This window comes from Balaenoptera acutorostrata, chromosome 15, assembly GCF_949987535.1.
Source record: "Balaenoptera acutorostrata chromosome 15, mBalAcu1.1, whole genome shotgun sequence".
Taxonomy (NCBI): Eukaryota; Metazoa; Chordata; class Mammalia; order Artiodactyla; family Balaenopteridae; genus Balaenoptera; species Balaenoptera acutorostrata.
In genome coordinates this window covers 19,818,877-19,837,051 of record NC_080078.1, presented here as the reverse complement: position 1 = coordinate 19,837,051, position 18,175 = coordinate 19,818,877, and the positions used below count along the sequence as shown (strand labels likewise).

At 44.4% G+C, this 18,175-nt stretch overlaps 1 protein-coding gene and 1 pseudogene across 5 annotated transcripts in view; both read right to left on the bottom strand.

Annotated features, from left to right (window-relative positions):
• ARHGAP17 (Rho GTPase activating protein 17) overlaps nt 1–18,175 on the bottom strand; it is an 88,994-nt gene that overhangs the window by 33,995 nt on the left and 36,824 nt on the right. For all 5 annotated transcript variants that reach the window (XR_009005347.1, XM_057528785.1, XM_057528786.1 and 2 more), the window contains exons 3-9: nt 16,273–16,377; nt 10,652–10,725; nt 9,510–9,621; nt 9,198–9,274; nt 3,810–3,921; nt 1,011–1,079; nt 771–852 (exon numbers count right to left, since the gene is read on the bottom strand). Coding sequence is in view for 4 of the 5 variants with exons in the window: in XM_057528785.1 (XP_057384768.1) it covers nt 771–852; nt 1,011–1,079; nt 3,810–3,921; nt 9,198–9,274; nt 9,510–9,621; nt 10,652–10,725; nt 16,273–16,377 (631 nt within the window). In the remaining variant the exon portion in view is untranslated. The remainder of the gene's footprint in view (nt 1–770; nt 853–1,010; nt 1,080–3,809; nt 3,922–9,197; nt 9,275–9,509; nt 9,622–10,651; nt 10,726–16,272; nt 16,378–18,175) is intronic.
• LOC103014404 (tubulin alpha-1B chain-like) lies at nt 4,623–6,630 on the bottom strand (annotated as a pseudogene).

The following is an 18,175-nucleotide window of genomic DNA, read 5'->3' as shown; positions in this document are numbered from 1 at the left end:
TCTGTCGGGGGCACCTAAGTTCCAAATGTCAGGACTATACCATAAGCAAAAGAGTATAACAGGTCCAAAGGTGACAGAGGAATGTCTGATCATTTACTGATCTCTGCTGATAGATGCTCTGATGGCAAATCAGAGAGAATTAGAATCAAAAGAGTTAATGTTCAGTCTAAAACTAAACATCAAAGGAAAGTTTGGTCCACTCGTAAGTTGAGGGTAGGATCTGCAATGTGCTTGAATATGGTGGGCAAAGTGAGTGCTGATGAGAACAAGATCGGAACGAGGTGGTCATGGTCTCACGATTCAATCACACTGATTATGTGCCTGATGATGCGGTATCAGGTACTGGCTTCTAAAATTCCTTTTGGGAAGTCCAAAATTTTTTTCATAGGATGTATGCTCTTGGAATCACAGGGCTAGAATTAAGCCCTATGAAACAAATAACTGATTTGCAAAAAGATAATTAGAGGCTAGAATGTTTTGAGCCTATTTAGAAGATAGAAAAACAGATGCTTCCCCCAAAGGGTGCAGCTTTCTCTTCAACTGAAGATTTCAGAAGAACTGCAAATGTTTCATTAGTATGTTAATTTGCGTTTGGAAGAAATTAGAGAATGCAGCAAGGGAAGATGAAAGTGTGCTGGGAAATAGTGCCTGCCTAGGCAGAGAGGCTTTGTCCAAAGGAAATGCATGCAAAGGAGCTGAGTAAAGAACAACAGAGGCAGAAGTGGCAGAGGCGAGAAGGAGGCATCAGGCCAGCACGCAGGTTACGTTACCTTGATGGGCTCGCAATTCGGGAAGGGCCTTTTCTAAGACTGCTAATGCTTTTCTATGGTAATCTGCTTGAGCTTCTAATAACTGAGAACAGACCCACATTCAAAAACAAAAGTAACGTTAGCATTGGATGGACACACACACAATGGCTGAGCAAAACCAAAAATGACATCTTTTGCAAAAAAGCTAAAATGACTCAACTTTTACAATGCTTTAACGTCTCATCAGGGCAAAGTGCTTACCGTAACAAAAAATTTGCCATACTCCCCTTCTTTGGCCATAAAATTGTACATATCCGCTGCAAGTTGATCCTGGGTAAGTGGAAGAGAAGATACGTCATTGAAGAAAAAAGAGGTGAAAGAAAATAGCATCTGTGAATTGATCTGTGAGCTCCTAGAGCAAACTGTAATGAAACAGCTGCAGATTAAATGTCCATCAACTCACTGGTACAATCATACACAGGGATAATGAAAAGAATAATCAAGTTTATTATGGACTGACATGGAAAGATCTCCAAGGTTTATTATTAATATGCCTTGTTAAGAAGCAAAGCATAGAGCACTACTTCTGGTATGGTATGTTACTATCTGGGTAAAAAAGGGAGAGGAAATATTTTTATCACCATGTTTGTATAAAAATACCCCTAGGGAAAAAAGCAAGAACTTAGTAACAGTGGTTACCTGTTGGGAGCAGTGGAAATTAGGAGGAGGAGGAGGACAAGGGCAGAAGAAAGACTTTACTGTATACTGTTTTATACTTTTGACATTTGAACTAATGTAAATAAATTACTTACATAAGAATTAAATAATTAGCTTAAAACTGATAGACTGGGCAATTGGATATATCCTTATTTCCAATTTTCATATACATATACATATTCATATATATATATATATATATATATATATATATATATATATATATACACACACATATTTTTTTAATGTACTACCTTCTGTTTTGGATTGGCCTCTGTATCTGGGAAAGTAAAACATTTCCCTGAGAGTTCACAAATAAATATAGACCTGCTTTCATGAGGGTTTGAAGTTTGAGTTGATTCTCTGTGTGGTCCAGGAATCCTCAAACTGAGAAAGTTTAGTTTAAAATGGCTTGGTAATACTCTCTGGGAGACTCACTCCTAATCCCCAGAAGTCCCACAGATAAAGTCCCTCTTAAAATAAGCTCACAATACAAAACTGCAAAACAATCCACCATAAAGGAAACTCCCACCACTCTCATAGAGAACTTCAGAAAACAGAATTAACTAACAAAGACTTAAAATAAGTATATATAAATGATTAAAAACATTAAAAAATAAATACTAAAAAGAATAATGCACTATCAAAAAAGGCAGACTTGAAGAATTAGAACTTTAAAATGAAAAATATAGTCAACAAAATTCAAAACTCAATGTTAATTAAACAGCAGATCAGACATAGCTAAAGAGAGAATCAGTGAAACAGAACTTAGATCTCAGGAAATTACCCAGAAGTTAACATAAATAGAGAAGGAAATAGAAAATATTTTCATAAGTTTTTACCATTTGACTTTCTGACAAGCTGTGGTATGTAAGTTAAAAGAAGTCTCTCTTTTAACTTAGCCCATAATGCACCAGTTCAAACCCCCAAACTGCTAGACAAATTTATATCCAATAAGGAGCCACTAGCCAAGATCTAGGTTAGACCAGATATGAAGAAGACTGCTGTGTAAATGACACTGGCAAAACTACAACTCTTCTGAACAACAATAAGCCAGTGCAAGACTTTTGTCAGAAGCATTTGTGTGATTATCATCTATTTAAACGTAAAGGCTATGGCATGACTTTGTGAGTCCAGTATTAATTCTTACCCACTATATTATTTTCAACAAGTCATTTTACTGCAGTTAACTGTCCAAGGTTTGCCATCATGAAAAGTGAATTATAGCATGACCTGAATAAACTAAAATATAGCAGTCTTAATGCTATCTGGTAGAATGTGGAGACCATTTTTGGAAAATGATGAATAATAAGAGGAGGAAAAGTCTCAGGCGATGATCCTAAGATTCACCAAAGACCTGTTTCTTTACCACCTCAAATAACATTTGGAATAAACATTTATCTTCGTAGATAGATGCATAGAGAATAACCACCTAGTCTGGAATTTAGATTATGAGATACAAATTTTTATTTCTTCCAAATTAGAAGCCAATTGTCCTAGCAACATTTTAAAAATAATCCTTCCCTTCTCTATGGATATATGATGACCCCTTTACTATATATTCAACCCTTAAATATAACAGCATTCATTCTAGAAAACCTATACAATTCCATGGATCTATTTTTGTGCCTATTGTGCATTGTTTTAATTGCTGTAATTGTATATGTTTTTAAATAGTTTTTCTCCTTTTATTCTCCCATTCTTCATTTTAAATAAGCTTAGATGTTTTTGTCAAGTTTTAAAAAATATCCTACTTGAATTTCTTTTTAATTAATTAATTATTTATTTTTTGCTGCATTGGGCCTTCATTGTTGTGCGTGGGCTTTTTCTCTAGTTGCGGAGAATGGGGGCTACTCTTTGTTGCGTTGCGTGGGCTTCTCATTGCAGTGGCTTCTCTTGTTGTGGAGCATGGGCTCTAGGCATGTGAGCTTCAGTAGTTGCGGCATGTGGGCTCAGTAGTTGCGGCTCACGGGCTCTAGAGTGTAGGCTCAGTAGTTGTGGCACACGGGCTTAATTGCTCTGAGGCATGTGGAATCTTCCCGGACCAGGGCTCGAACCCGTGTCCCCTGCATTGGCAGGCGGATTCTTAACCACTGCGCCACCAGGGAAGTCCCTGAATTTTTTTTTTAAATAATGTTTTATTCTGAGTATAAAGTAATGTAGAGTCTTAGAAAATAAAGAAAGAAGGAAGAAGAAAATAAAACCTACCTTGAATATCATTCAGGGAATTCTAATAGGAATTATGTAAAACATTAAATAATTTGCAATATTTGACCTTTCATCCATCACTTGCAAAAACCAAAAGACTGATTTAAGGACATATTCATTAGGGAATTCTCCTACCTTGCACTGTTCTACTTTATTTCCAGCTTCATCCATCTCTTCCTTTAGGGTATCTATTTTTGATGGAAGCCCCTGAAAGTTGGTTCCTGAAGATTTGTGAGCCTGGTTCCATCTGCAAAGCACAGGCATAGCCATTATTTGAGAATCAGCTGTATATACTCAACCTTATGGAGTCAAGGACCTAATGGAGACAGACTCCTTCCCCAAAACTGATTCTACCTGGGACAGGTATCAGCACCTAGGATGGCAGCTTCTCTGGAGTTTATCCTTTAAGAATGGAAATGGGCAAAGGTGACACTGGCTTCCCGCTGTGATGGGACTCTGGTAGTGCTGTGAGTAGCTGTCTGCTCTGAGCAGAACTGGCCACACTTTGTCCCATGTAAGCCCCACTGCTGCAAATCAATCTGTGGAACCCCTTCCTTTACTGTCCAATCTTGGGATCTTTCCCATCAAACACCCCCTTGTTCTCTTGCTTTGATCTAGAATGTCTCCTGTGCCACTGGGGGTCAGTTGCTGCTCTTCAGGACCCCTTATAACACCACCTACTACCATCCTGACCTGTGATTACTTTCAGTAAGTGAAAGCCAGAACTTCAGTCATGGAGCTAGTAATTGATAGCTGTGAAAGCATATTAAGAATTAAAATCATTTGTAAGGATTAATACTAGTATCTATAGCAAATCTGAAACATAATGTGGAATGTTTATATTCCCTTCATAAATAAGTCAAAAGGACCCCCTCCCCCAAAATTATACTATAGCAATAGTTGGGGGAAGTGCATGGGGAATAATAATCTAAAACAATTTCTATTTGGTTTTCAAGTGTGTTTTGACCTTCTGTTTAAATACAGACATGCCTGCTATGGCAGAAAGTTCTAGCACTTTATTTATTTATTTATCTTTCTTAAAGCCTTTACCTTTCAGACATGACAGAAAAATCTTACAGGTACACATGGAAAAGTAATACATGATCACAGTTGAAAGTGAAGACAATCTAGTCAGAAAGATTTTACTCTTGTCAGCTAATGTTGAAGCTGAAGTTCTGAGTATGACAGGCTGCAGGGCTGAAAGGAATGGTAATTAGTACTCTTTGCCTTCTTCTTCTCCCTCTCTTTCAACAGAATCCACACCAACCTCCTCATAATCCTTCTCAAGGGCAGCCATATCCTCACAGGCCTCAGAAAACTCTCCTTCCTCCATGCCCTCACCCACGTACCAAAGGCATGCTTGGCATACATCAGGTCAAACTTGTGGTCCAGGCGAGCCCAGGCCTCAGCGATGGCTGTGGTGTTGCTCAGCATGCACACAGCTTGCTGTACTTTGGCCAGGTCTCCACCAGTGGGAGGCTGGTAATTAGTGCCAACTTTGAAGCCAGCGGGGCACCAGTCCACAAACTGGATGCTGCGCTTGGTCTTGACGGTGGCAATGGCAGCACTGACATCTTTGGGAACCATGTCGCCATGGTACAACAGGCAGCAAGCCATGTATTTACCATGGCGAGGGTCGCATTTCACCATCTGGTTGGCTGGCTCAAAGCAAGCACTGGTGATCTCTGCTACAGAAAGCTGTTCATGGTAGGCTTTCTCAGCAGAGATGACAGGGGCATATGTGGCCAGAGGGCAGTGGATGTGGGGACAGGGCACCAGGTCGGTCTGGAATTCTGTCAGATCAACATTCAGGGCTCCATCAAATCTCAGGGAAGCAGTGATGGAGGACACTCTCTGGCTAATAAGGCGGTTAAGATTCGTGTAGGTTGGGCGCTCAGTATCAAGGTTTCTACAACAGATGATAGATGGCCTCATTGTCTACCATGAAGGCACAGTCAGAATGCTCCAGGGTGGTGTGGGCGGTGAGGATGGAGTTGTAGGGCTCAACTACAGCTGTGGAAACCTGGGGGGCTGGGTAAATGGAGAACTCCAGCTTGGACTTCTTGCCATAATCAACAGAGAGACGTTCCATCAGCAGGGAGGTGAACCCAGAACCAGTTCCCCCACCAAAGCTGTGGAAAACCAAGAAGCCCTGAAGCCTTGTGCACTGGTCAGCCAGTTTGCGAACTCGGTCCAAGACGAGGTCAATGATCTCCTTGCCAGTGGGGTAGTGACTGCGGGCATGGTTAATGGCAGCATCTTCCTTGCCTGTGACGAGCTGCTCAGGGTGGAAGAGCTGGCGGCAGGTGCCAGTGCGAACTCCATCAATGACCGTGGGTTCCAGGTCTACAAACACTGCCCTGGGCACGTGCTTGCCAGCGCCTGTCTCACTGAAGAAGGTGTTGAAGGAGTCATCTCCTCCCCCAGTAGTCTTGTCACTTGGCATCTGGCCATCGGGAGGGATGCCGTGTTCCAGGCAGTAGAGCTCCCAGCAGGCACTGCCGATCTGGACACCAGCCTGGCCAACATGGATGGAGATGCACTTATGCATGGTGGCTACGGGTCAGCAGACGCAGGCAACAGGAGTAGACACCGGGTCCTGGTCACCGTCCTCAGCAAGCTAAGAGTCGAGGTAAGTGACGCACTCTCTAGCACTTTAAATTTAAACATGGATATTACATAGATGCAGCATGAAAGCCCATGTTAGCAACTTATCAAGCTTCCCAGATGACTGCATTGCCCCCAGAAGGCTCTGCCCTGCCCTCTTTCACGTTCCTGTTGTGATGCACTTCCCCACAGCAAGGCTTCAGTAAATCTGCTGAAGCAAAGCTGGCGATGGAAAGAGCATGGACTTCGGAGTCTGACAGGCTGAAGTCTGAAGCTCGGTTCTACCTTCGTTAGCCGTGTGACCTTTGGCGATGGCCTCACCTCTCTGTGCCTCAGGTTGTCTCATCTGTCAAACTAAGGAAACAAATACCGTCTGCCCAGCAGAGATGTCATGAGCAGCAGAAGAGAGAATAAATATATATATGCCTGTGTGTGAATATGATGGATTCCCACTTAATGTTAGCTATTACCATTTTCCTCCAGGGAAAAGCCACAGGAATAAGTAAAAATAAAGAAGAAATATTGATCTGTTTCAGTTTCTCTAATACCTACTTTGATTAGTTAAGTGAACAGGACCGTGAATGCAGGACCAAGAATCAGTGCTGAAATCTCCTCTGGGATACATGTGCTGCAGATGTAAGATTCCTGGCAGGTTGGCATCTATAATATCGCTCAACCAACTCCAGCAAGAGCGCATTTATGGCCTTGTTTAATTAACCATTAGAACATTTTTCCTTATCTTCAGCAAAAATCTACCACAGGGGGGCCTGCACTCCCTGATCCTGGTTCTGGCTACAGGGCTCTAATCACACGTGTGCGTGTGACAAGGAGACGGCAGACTCTGCGTTCAGAATCCTAGCCCTGCCGTTTATTATGTCTAAGATGCAAAGCAAGTCATAGACACGCCATGTGCAGGTGCCTCCAGTGTCTGTACAACAAGTCTCCTCTCAAAGTAGGGGGTGTCACATAACCTCCTAACCTCTGTCCCCTCCAACTCTCACTGAAGGGCCTCTGCACTTAGTGTCCAGCACGGAGCCTGACCCACAGCGAGCACCTACTCGATGTCTGCTGAAAACACAAGTGGGCAAATGAATAGGGATTGCTGGGAGAATCGAAAAAGCTGACATATCACATACGTAGTCTGATATCTGGCACGTGGCAAGTGTCCAGTAAGTGGTGGCAATTATCATGTTCACCATGTGCTAATTCCTAGATGTCCCTCTTATCATCTCAACTTTTCTTAAATCAGGACATGTCTTACCAATTGATTTGTACACTTAATAAAGTGGTGTTCCTATTTCATTTCCCCCCCCAAAATCGGATATTAAATCACTGGTGCATCTGACACTCAACGGCATTTTAGAAACAAGGAAATCTGCAATAAAAGCATCTGACATTGGGCTTCCCTGGTGGCGCAGGGGTTGAGAATCCGCCTGCCAATGCAGGGGACACGGGTTCGAGCCCTGGTCTGGGAGGATCCCACATGCCACGGAGCAACTAGGCCCGTGAGCCACAATTACTGAGCCTGCGCATCTGGAGCCTGTGCTCCGCAACAAGAGAGGCCACGATAGTGAGAGGCCCGCGCACCGCGATGAAGAGTGGCCCCCGCTTGCCACAACTGGAGAAAGCCCTCGCACAGAAACGAAGACCCAACACAGCCATAAATAAATAAATAAATAAATATTAAAAAAAAAAAAAAAAAAGCATCTGACATGGAGCTTCCCTGGTGGCGCGTGGTTAAGAATCTGCCTGCCAATGCAGGGGACACGGGTTCAAGCCCTGGTCCAGGAAGATCCCACATGCCACGGAGCAACTGAGCCCATGCGCCACAACTACTGAGCCTGTGCTCCGCAACAAGAGAAGCCACCGCAATGAGAAGCCCAAGCACCACAACCAAGAGTAGCCCCTGCTCACTACAATTAGAGAGATCCCATGCGCAGCAACGAAGACCCAACGCAGCCAAAAAAAAAGCATCTGACAGCATTTACAGAAAGTCAGTGAATGATCTCTGTATCTCCATTTATTTGCCAAACAGAAATAATCATGTCTACTTCACAAGAGTGCAATGAGGATTAAAAGAGTTAACGAAGCAGGGCTCAGCAAAGCCACTTGCTTTTGTAAATAAAGTTTTATTCGAACACAGACTTGCTCATTCATTTATGTATTGCCCAGGGCTACTTTTATGCTACAACAGCAGAGCTGAGTAGTTGGAACAGGGAGCATCTGGGTTGCAAAGCTGAAAATATTTAGTATCTGGCCCTTTACAGAACAAGTCTGTCAACCTTTGTATAAGGTATGGGAAAGGATGGGGCCCGTGGCAGGCACTTCCCTACTCCTCTCGTATGAGTCACTGATACAAACGCCCTCACGGATGGAGCTGAGGCTGGAGCCCAGCCACGGAGCACTACAGACGGGTCATCCGACATCAGCCCTCTGGGATGGTTACTAGGTTTTACTTAGTTCCTCCCTGTTGAGCACAGCATTTCTTGGTTGTGAAAAACGATCCTAACCACACAGGTGTTTTTGACACAGTGGGACGCTTAGCAGCTGCTAAGATCACAGATCTATTTATTCCTACACTCCACTACTCCAAGGACAACGCTCTTAGAACTGTCTGCCACCGTCTCTTCTCCCCAGAATACACTTACTTAGGTGTTTTTTTTTCCCTGTCTCCTTTCACTGTTGGTTGACTAAGAACAGGGTGTTCTAACATCATCCCGCTGCCACGCTGGGGAGAATGAGGCCTGAAAGCAGGTGTAAGTAGGCTGTGACTCAGTCTGTGAGTCAAGTGTGTGAATCTGTGACGACTTCTGTTTTGTGCACCCAGTGGTCTTTATCCGTGTTGAGGAGGGGGATGGCTGCTGGGGATGTGACAGAAAACCGCATTATTGGTTATTTTTCACAGCTTTATCTTACCTGGCTCTGACCGAGTCCCAGTCTAAAACCAATTTGGCGAGCTGCTTCCTCTGTTTCTGGATGTTAGGAATCTCTACCTGGAAAGAAGAACACACCACATATGAAATGGGACGAGCTTCGGGGTTTTCAGTTTAACCTCTGAAAGTGCAATCTTTATTTACCATTTTTTTTTTTCTCTTAGGCAAAGGATTTTGCACCCTCAACTTACTCCCCTTATTTCCAAAAAGAAGTGTATGCCAAAGCCACTGATTATTGTTAAAGTTTCAGACACAGGCGAACCATTCCCCACCCATCCCCCGCCAAAGCACCCACCTCTGCTATGCCGTACAGAGGGTCCACAATCTCCTTCTCGACAAAGACCTCATGCTGAGAGAGTTCCAGGGCCAGCTGATTCTCAGCATCTCCACACGTCTCCAGCATCTTCCTTTAAAAACGAGATGCCCAGCAACAAACATACGTCCATTAAATCTGGCACCAGATTCCCACACTGAGCCAGCTCTGCTCTCCATACGATGGGGACGCATTAGGGCGCTATACAATAGAGCCTTAAAAGTACTATAAACTTAGGGCGTGAGTCCACAGACTTGTGCTTTAAAATGAACAAGACTATCTCAGGTACACTTTGTGTGTACGCGTGCGGGATGTGTGTAAACAGGGAGGTGAGAACTCACTGAAAGATTAGGTCCTCTGGTCAGGTGAAAGGCAAGTATTCTCAAAAGTACCCTGAAAATCTTTTAAATCATATGTAACGTTTATTATACTATACTGTTTTCTGTCTGCTAGTAAGTCCGGCCTAGGCAGTGTCCTTCAAAGAACGACAGAGCGTTGTAGGTCGTGGAGCATGGCAGACCCTGGGAAATGGGCTGAAAAGTCCAAAGGCCATATCCAGCTGGGAAAGGAGGGCCCATGTTACAGCAGGAGAGAGCAGACAGGATCAAAGGACACTGGCCTTGTAGAGAAGCAAGTAGAAGGAAAGGTCAACCTTCCCTCTTACAATGAAAATAGCTTTATTATTAGATTTTTAAACTTATTTATCTAATATATGCTCACTGTAAAAAAAAAAAAATCCACATAATTCAGAAAAGGCACTATTTTGAGACAACCTCCACTGACATTACAGTGATCATCTTTAAAAGGAGTGACTCTTAAGGACTAGATGGGACTGGTCAGGGCTTATAAATCTGAGTCAACACCTGGACCAGGGAAGGGACTGAGTTCTTTATATCCAAGCTCAGCAGATTAAATAATTGACCTTATCAATTACTTTTGTTATTGGCCCTTTGTATCATCCATCCTTGCTTCTACTAAAAGGAAGATTCTCTAGCATCCCAGTGGCCTCCCACGGGGCCTCAGCCTCTGGTCACACATCTGGCTGCCATGTACACCACCCAGCCATCCACCTCCACCAACCCACGGGGCACATGGCTCTCTTTCTGAAATCGCCCAACTCTTACCCCAGGAGAGAGTCTTCTAGCTGAGTTGACGCTTCTTGCATATTCTGAGCGAGAGCTGTCAGAGGGAGTTTTTTCTGGAAGGCAGAAGACAATGCATTTTTTTTTTCATTATAATTGACACCCATTCTCAATTACCTTCTTCAGATCATCAGTCACTGGTTTCTCCTCCAGGTAAACTGCACAGGTAAGAGATATCCTGTCTGGGTTCAGGTTCTGGTCTCAAAGGTATGAGCTGTGTGACTTAATCTCTGTGTCAGTTTCCTCATGCCTGGAAATTAGGGGTAACAGTGAGAGGGTCCTAGGGCTGTCCGTTAACTAAAGGAGATATTCAAGGTCAAGTACCCCAAGTAAATGTATCACGTAACACTTACTGAGTACATGATAAGTACTCAGTAAATGTTAGCTGCTATTATTACTGTTGTCGTTGCTATTACTATAATTACTATAATCAAGAGCATACTATGACCCAGGCACTGGGGACATAAGACATACACCGTGCTCTCTGATTATCATGACAAATAAATGCAATGAAGTGCTCAATTTTAAAAACTTTTGCTAGAATACTCATTCTTAAACTGGCTCTTAAATTGGCTGGAATCATAAAGATTTAGCTTTCGTTAAAGATCTGAAAATATCTAGCTAAATATACAAAAAATTTAAAAAAAGTTATAAGCACCAAGTCACTCATTTTCCTATCAGAGATTTGTTTTTCAGCTGGAAATGACCATAAGGATCATCTGATTAATGTTCTAATTGTGCAGCTGGGGAATGTGAAGCCCAGGGGGATTACATGGCCTGGCCAGGCACCCCGGTGAGGGTGCAGAGCTAGACCTCGGTGCTAAAAGCCCAAGCCCCGGTTCAGAGTCTGTCCATGACTAGCTAATGGCTTATCTCAGAATATAGGCAGAAGAGGCCTGGAAAGTAGCAAGTGGGTTGGTTATAACACCATGATCTGCTAACGAAAAATGCTTTCATTGCTGCGGTACCCCATGAAATTTTGCCTTCCCAGTAGAAAGGGAACTGATGTCAAAGACCTGGGATCCACCTTGCCGTGGCATTGCTCTGCCTTGACCTCGGGCATGTCACCTGCCTTTCCTGCCTTCAAAGGGCTCCATCTGTTACACTTCTAGAATATCTCTGGAAGGCTGTACAAGAAACTGCTACTACTGGTGGTCCTGGAGAGGGGAACTGGGTGTCCGGGGAACAGGGCTGGGAGAGACCTCATGTTATGTTCTTTTGTGTATTATGGATTTTGATCATGTAGATGGACAGCCCATTCAAAATGGTACAAAGAAATTTAAAAATAAGTAATGAACAAATATATTTACCCATCTCTCCTCCCCCTCAGATTATGTTCAAATAAATAAATAACAGGCTTCATCTGCCCCACAAGGAGACGTTCCCAGCTTCCACATTAATAGACCAGGAAGATATGAGAAAATGGGCAGTGCACTTTGATCAAAATAGAGGATAATTCATACCTTTTACTTATGCTGCCTTTCTAAGGGAATTTAATGTAGGATAAGTGCAGTAATCAAGAGAAATATACTTTGTGCAACTCTGGAGCTCTATGGGAAAAAAGAATCATAAAGAGAGTTTACTTTGACAAGTATCATGCAAGTGCCCAGCTGTAACTAACCTGTGGTCTCCATGCCCTGACTCCAAAGCATCAACAATCCTGGTTCCCGATGTACAGAAACAAGGACATTCTGCTCATTTAACATTTGAGCTGATTAATGAACATGCTGTCTACCAAAATCAAACTCCTCCACGGAGAGGTCTGAGGGCCTCCTAATTTATAAAAGGCATGCCAGCTGCACGAAAAGAAATAATTCCAGGTCTGATATGAACCACAGCATAAGCTATGCCATGTCAACAGTTTGGGCTGAGAAGGCCACCTGCCCTGTCTCTCTTCCCTCCAATTCTTGCCTCTTCACATGCATGGGAGCTTCTGGTGGGGCCTTTGCAAGACTCCTCCTGTATTTTCTAGAGCACGAGAGACTGCTGACCTCTCGTGGTCACCTATCATCTATCGGTTCCATGGCGACTCTTCTTCCCACGTGCAGAGCATAGACAACCTCTGAGTCCTGTCTTGGGCACTTTGGTTTGAGGCTGGAAAAGGAAGCCTAAGGCGTTAGGTTTTAGAAATGAGAGAGAGGCACCTTTGCCCCTGTTGCCTGGAATAGGCCCATCACCTGCCACTCATTTTCCTCCTTTACAGCTAGGCCACCACCTTCTCCAGGAAGCCTCCCTTGACTACCCCTCTCCTCCTCTGGTGCCCATTCTTGGTCCTCCCATAACACCCTGTGCATATTTTGTTTAGTATGTTGTTTTTATAATTATCCATTTGTGGAGGAAGCCTCCCCCACCAGGCTATGAGCACTTTTTAAGGGAGACACTACATCTAGTTCATTTTATAGCTCTAGCACTTGTACATAGTAGGTGTTTGATAAATACTTAATTTGTTTGTTTTTAATGAATTTATGTGACACCTGGGCTGTGTTTCAAAGCAGACCAAAGGAACAACAAGACAATCTGAGTGAATGACAATGGCCTACAGCATGAATGGGAGGAAGCGGGAGATACTGAGACTGATAAGGGAAATGTGATCAGATTATGAAAAGCTTAAGTCATCTAAAGCGCTTGGACTTTAGGATATTTTGTACAGCACAGAGAATGTGGCCAATATTTTACAATAACTTTAAATGGAGTGTAATCTATAAAAATACTGAATCATGATGTTGTACACCTGAAACTAATATAATATTGTAAGTCCACTATATTTCAATTAAAAAAAAAGAGCTTCGATTTTAACCCAGGCAATGGGAACCAGCCATCGTCCCTGCCAGAGCATCACTGGTATTATGGGATGCTTCCTTATGTGGAACTAGCCCTCCAGGCATCTTGGTCCCCACCCTCCAAATGCCAGTAGTGTCCCCCAGACCTTATGGCAACCAAAAAAGTCTCCACACATTTCCAAATATCCCCAGGAGTGTAATTCTGGTCCCTGTTGAGAACAACTAAGCTTAAGATTTTTTTTTTTTTTAGACATTAGGATGACAGGATCAATTTGTATTTCAGGAAACCATCTCTGGTTATCAGGTTGAAGAAAGGCTGGAAAAAAAGGAAATCAGAGGCAGGAAATGTAGCTCAAGAGGTGACTGCAACAGTCCAGATAATGAGAGGTAATCAGGTCTTGCATTAAGGCGAAGGTGGTAAAGATGGAGCAGAGGTGAGAAATTCAAGAAATAGTCACAAAGAGAATCACAGGACTTGCTAATCAAGCAGCAATGGGAGGTTGAGGATAAGACAAAAGGGAGGGCTTCCCTGGTGGCTCAGTGGTTAAGAATCCGCCTGCCAATGCAGGGGACACAGGTTCGAGCCCTGGTCTGGGAAGATCCCACATGGTGTGGAGCAACTAAGCCCGTGAGCCACAACTACTGAGCCTGTACTCTACAGCCCACGAGCCACAACTACTGAGCCCGCATGTCACAACTACTGAAGCCCACGCGCCTAGAGCCCGTGCTCCGCAACAAGAGAAGCCACCACAATAAGCCCACACGCCGCAACTAGAGAGCGCCCGCATGCAGCAACGAAGACCCAACACAGCCAAAAATAATAAATAAATAAATATATTAAAAAACAAAACAAACACATGCCCTTCACTCTTAAAAAAAAAAAAAAGATAACCTAGCTTGCATACTAGGGTGGATAGAATCCAAGAGTCAACAAAGAAGGAAGAACTGGCTATGCGTGCTAAAACAGACAACTGGGGGAGGAAGTTTTTTGCTTCGTTGAAAATGGTTTACAAGTGTCTGAATAAACACATTAGTTAGGCGCCATGAGAAGAGAGGAGGCGGCCCAAGGAATGTGATGGCGAGAATAAGGAGATGAAGGGCAGAAGCTTAGGAAACAATATTAAAAGGGCAGGCAGAGCAGAAGCCATGGCAAGAGAATGCAAAGGGGCAGAGGGGGCAGGACCAGTGGATTGGGCCTGGTTCTGATGGGCAGGAACTGCAGCAAGCATTCCTGGAATCGGAGGTGTATGCACACTTCTGCTCCTTTGATATACACCGCTGCGGAAACTATGTGTTGTGCAAGAGAGGAGTAACCCTGTTGTCAAGTTGGCCAGAAATGTGTGTAGGAAATATAAAAGGACGGTGACACAGATCATCTGCACACCAGCTCTTCCTTGTGAGACATCTAGTGGCAAATAAAACAATATGGGATGCGCTTCCCTGGTGGCGCAGTGGTTAAGAATCCGCCTGCCAATGCAGAGGACGTGGGTTCAAGCCCTGGTCCGGGAAGATCCCATATGCCGCGAAGCAACTAAGCCCGTGCGCCACAACTACTGAGCCTGTGCTCTAGAGTCCGTGAGCCACAACTACTGAGCCCATGAGCCGAGAGCCCGTGCTCCTCAACAAGAGAAGCCACTGCAATGAGAAGCCTGTGCACCGCAACGAAGAGTAGCCCCCGCTCGCCACAACTAGAGAAAGCCTGCCCACAGCAACGAAGACCCTACGCAGCCAAAAATAAATAAATTAAAAAAAACAATATGGGAAATCACAGCTTCCCTGTGTGCCATGGAAACTCCCACCTTAATGTTACATGGGCTTCTAAGGGTCAGGGTATGCTCGTAAGCTGGGAACTCGTAAAACTAAGGGCGGAACTGCCTGATGAACAAAGCTACTGTGCTCTGCTGGTGGGACACGGGGACCTGGACGCTCTGAACGTACCCTGGAGTAGACATTTGATTGTTTCCTAGAGCCCATCCTTCCTGAGTCCTCCTAAGGACCTATCCTGGTCTCAATGGAGCCTATGAGCTGGAGGTAGGACCACAGCCCATGCTCTGGGGTGAGCTGTGATTAGCTTAAGCCAACCAGCACATCCTGTCTCCTCGCCCAACCTCATCCCTCCCCGCGGTAACTGGTTGGGGGTCGTGGGAGGGGTTTGTTCAGTAATGGAGAATGTGACTCAACGCAGATCAATGCAATGGGAAGGGATTTCTACCTGCCAACGGTATGGAAAAAAGAAGTCTTCTCACTCCATTAAGAAAAACTACTGGAAGAGACGCTCTCTATTCCTGCTGGACATGCACAAGGAAGTAGGTAGCCCATGGGAGCTGCTGGTAGCCAGCTTGCAACCGTGTGGGATAAGGCAGACACTGAAGAAGGCCGAGGGGAGAGAAGGAGAGAAGGAAAGAAACTGGGGTCCTGGTTACATCACCGAAAGGCTAGTCCAAGCCTTACCTGGAGTCCATCCTGACTACTGGACTTTTCAGTTAGTAAGCCAATAAAAATTCTACCTTCTCAGTCAATTTAAGAGAGGCTTTCAGCTTTCTGCCATCAGAGGATTCCTAACTGATGTGTCCATTCTCTTACGATGACAGATCTCTAAAAGCACCTGGAGAGAATTCAGTGAGAATATGGCTTTCAGCTCAGGGATGTCTTAAGCACAAAAGAATGCTATGATAAGGCCGGTGTCGTGAACGTGAATGGCGATACAAGGTACAGGTCTGCAGGCAAATCTGCTGACGCTGCTTGGGAAAAATCGACTGATGGAGGGAGAAAAGCCTCTCAGAGACGCGAGAACCACGGCTCCAAGTCCCACCCGGTACTCACGTGTCTCCTCTCGGCATCGGTGCCATGCTGCCCCTGGAAGCAGGCCACCAGGCGCTTGTGGGAATGGTGACACATGGAGCGCACTGTGTCCAAGCGCCGCTCGATCTGACAACACAAAGACAGACGAGCCGTTGGCAAGGCTCAAGAACCAACTCAGCCTCTTCCTCCTGCGGTGTTTGCATGCAGGCAGGAAAAAGCATCCCGCCGTTGAATTTTTCAGCTCTTGGATGGAAATGGAAATGGTTCCCGTGCAGCTACACCGGGGTTTCTCACTATTGATAAGTGGGCTGGAGAATTCTGGGTTGTGGGCAGCTGTCCCGTGCATTATCAGTAGGTTTACCATCATTTCTGGTCTACACCCACTAGATGCCAGTAGCACCCAACTCCCCTCTTCGTGACAACCAAGACTGCCCCCAGACATTGTCAAATATCCCCCCAGAGGGCAAAATCACCCCTAGTTGAGAACCAGAGTTTTCAGATCCCTTAAAGGCTACGTTCAGGGGTAGGGGACAGTCCTGACTAGAACTTGCTATCAGATAAGTGGTGACAAGCTCACACACTACAGCACCAGCAAAGCCCCGGGTGCAACCAGCAGAACTGCAAATGAACAGCCTAAGCCCAGCCTCAGGCCCAAGGCCAAGTGGGAAAGCCACAGGGACATTCAGCTCTCTCCTGCACATGGCAATAGAGCCTTCCACACACGGTACAACAGACAGAAGAATCAAAAAACATGTTCCACAACTAAGACTCAAGATCAATGTTTTCAAAATGATTCCTTATTGGGCTTGGGGTGGTTTTTTTGTTTGTTTTTTTTTAAATAATAAACCTCTAAAGCAGAATGGACAGCCAGCAGTAAGAAACACTGACTTAGGGGGCCCACACATCATGATTAGCTTCCCAAAATATTATTGCCAGGATATGGCTGTTTATGGCAAAGAGAGCTGCTTTTTACAGGAAGGAATGCCAAAAATGTGTATTCTGATGACTCATTAAGAATGAGGGCAGGCCCTTAGGGATGCTTTCTATTTTAAAGAAAAATCAACAAGTTCAAAGCAGAATACATTTTTACCCCAAAACATTTTACCCAATGAGATGGTTTTGTGCCTCTTTCTCAAGCAGCCCTTCTTCAGATCCAAGGCCCCATCCCAGGACCCCGATCTGCAGCCACATTTATTTAGGGCCAGATGCCACATTACTTGCCCAAAATCTTATAATGACCCGATTCTAAGACATTGGAAAACTAATACACGTTCTTCATTTGCCACAAAAGCGGGGGGGGGGGGGGGGGAAGAAAAACCCAAAAACTCCATTTCACTTGATTCCAATTTCCACTAGAATGTAAAGTCCAAAGGGACAGGGCCTTGGTCTGTTTTGTTCACAGATTTATCCCAAGTGCCTAGATCACTGCCCGGCCCACAAATGGAAGGTAATATTTGTTGAAAGAACAAGTATATATTGTATATACCCTGTACAAGGTATTAGAAAAACAACAGTAAATAAATTGTGGTTCCCACCCTCCTGGGATTCACAGCCTCCTGGGGAAACTCCATACAAACAAGATAAAAAGGCAGCCTCTTGAACTGTTCTACCAGAGATCTAAGAAAAGAGGCAGGAGCAAGAGCAAATTAAGGGAAGTCTCACATCAGAAACAAAATAATCTCTGTGGCTTGTGACAGTGGTAATCACATCAATAAATCACTAATATAATATTTAGCCCTCACTACGTGACGGGCCCCACTCCCAGTGCTAACCATGTTTAACCCATGAACCCCTCCTAACAAACCCATGCAGTGATACAGTGATTACCCTCCTTTTAGAGAAGTGGAAACTGATGCAGAGGGAGGTTAAGTGAATTCCCGAGGCCACCGAGCTAGTCAGGGGCAGACCTGGGATGGGAATCCAG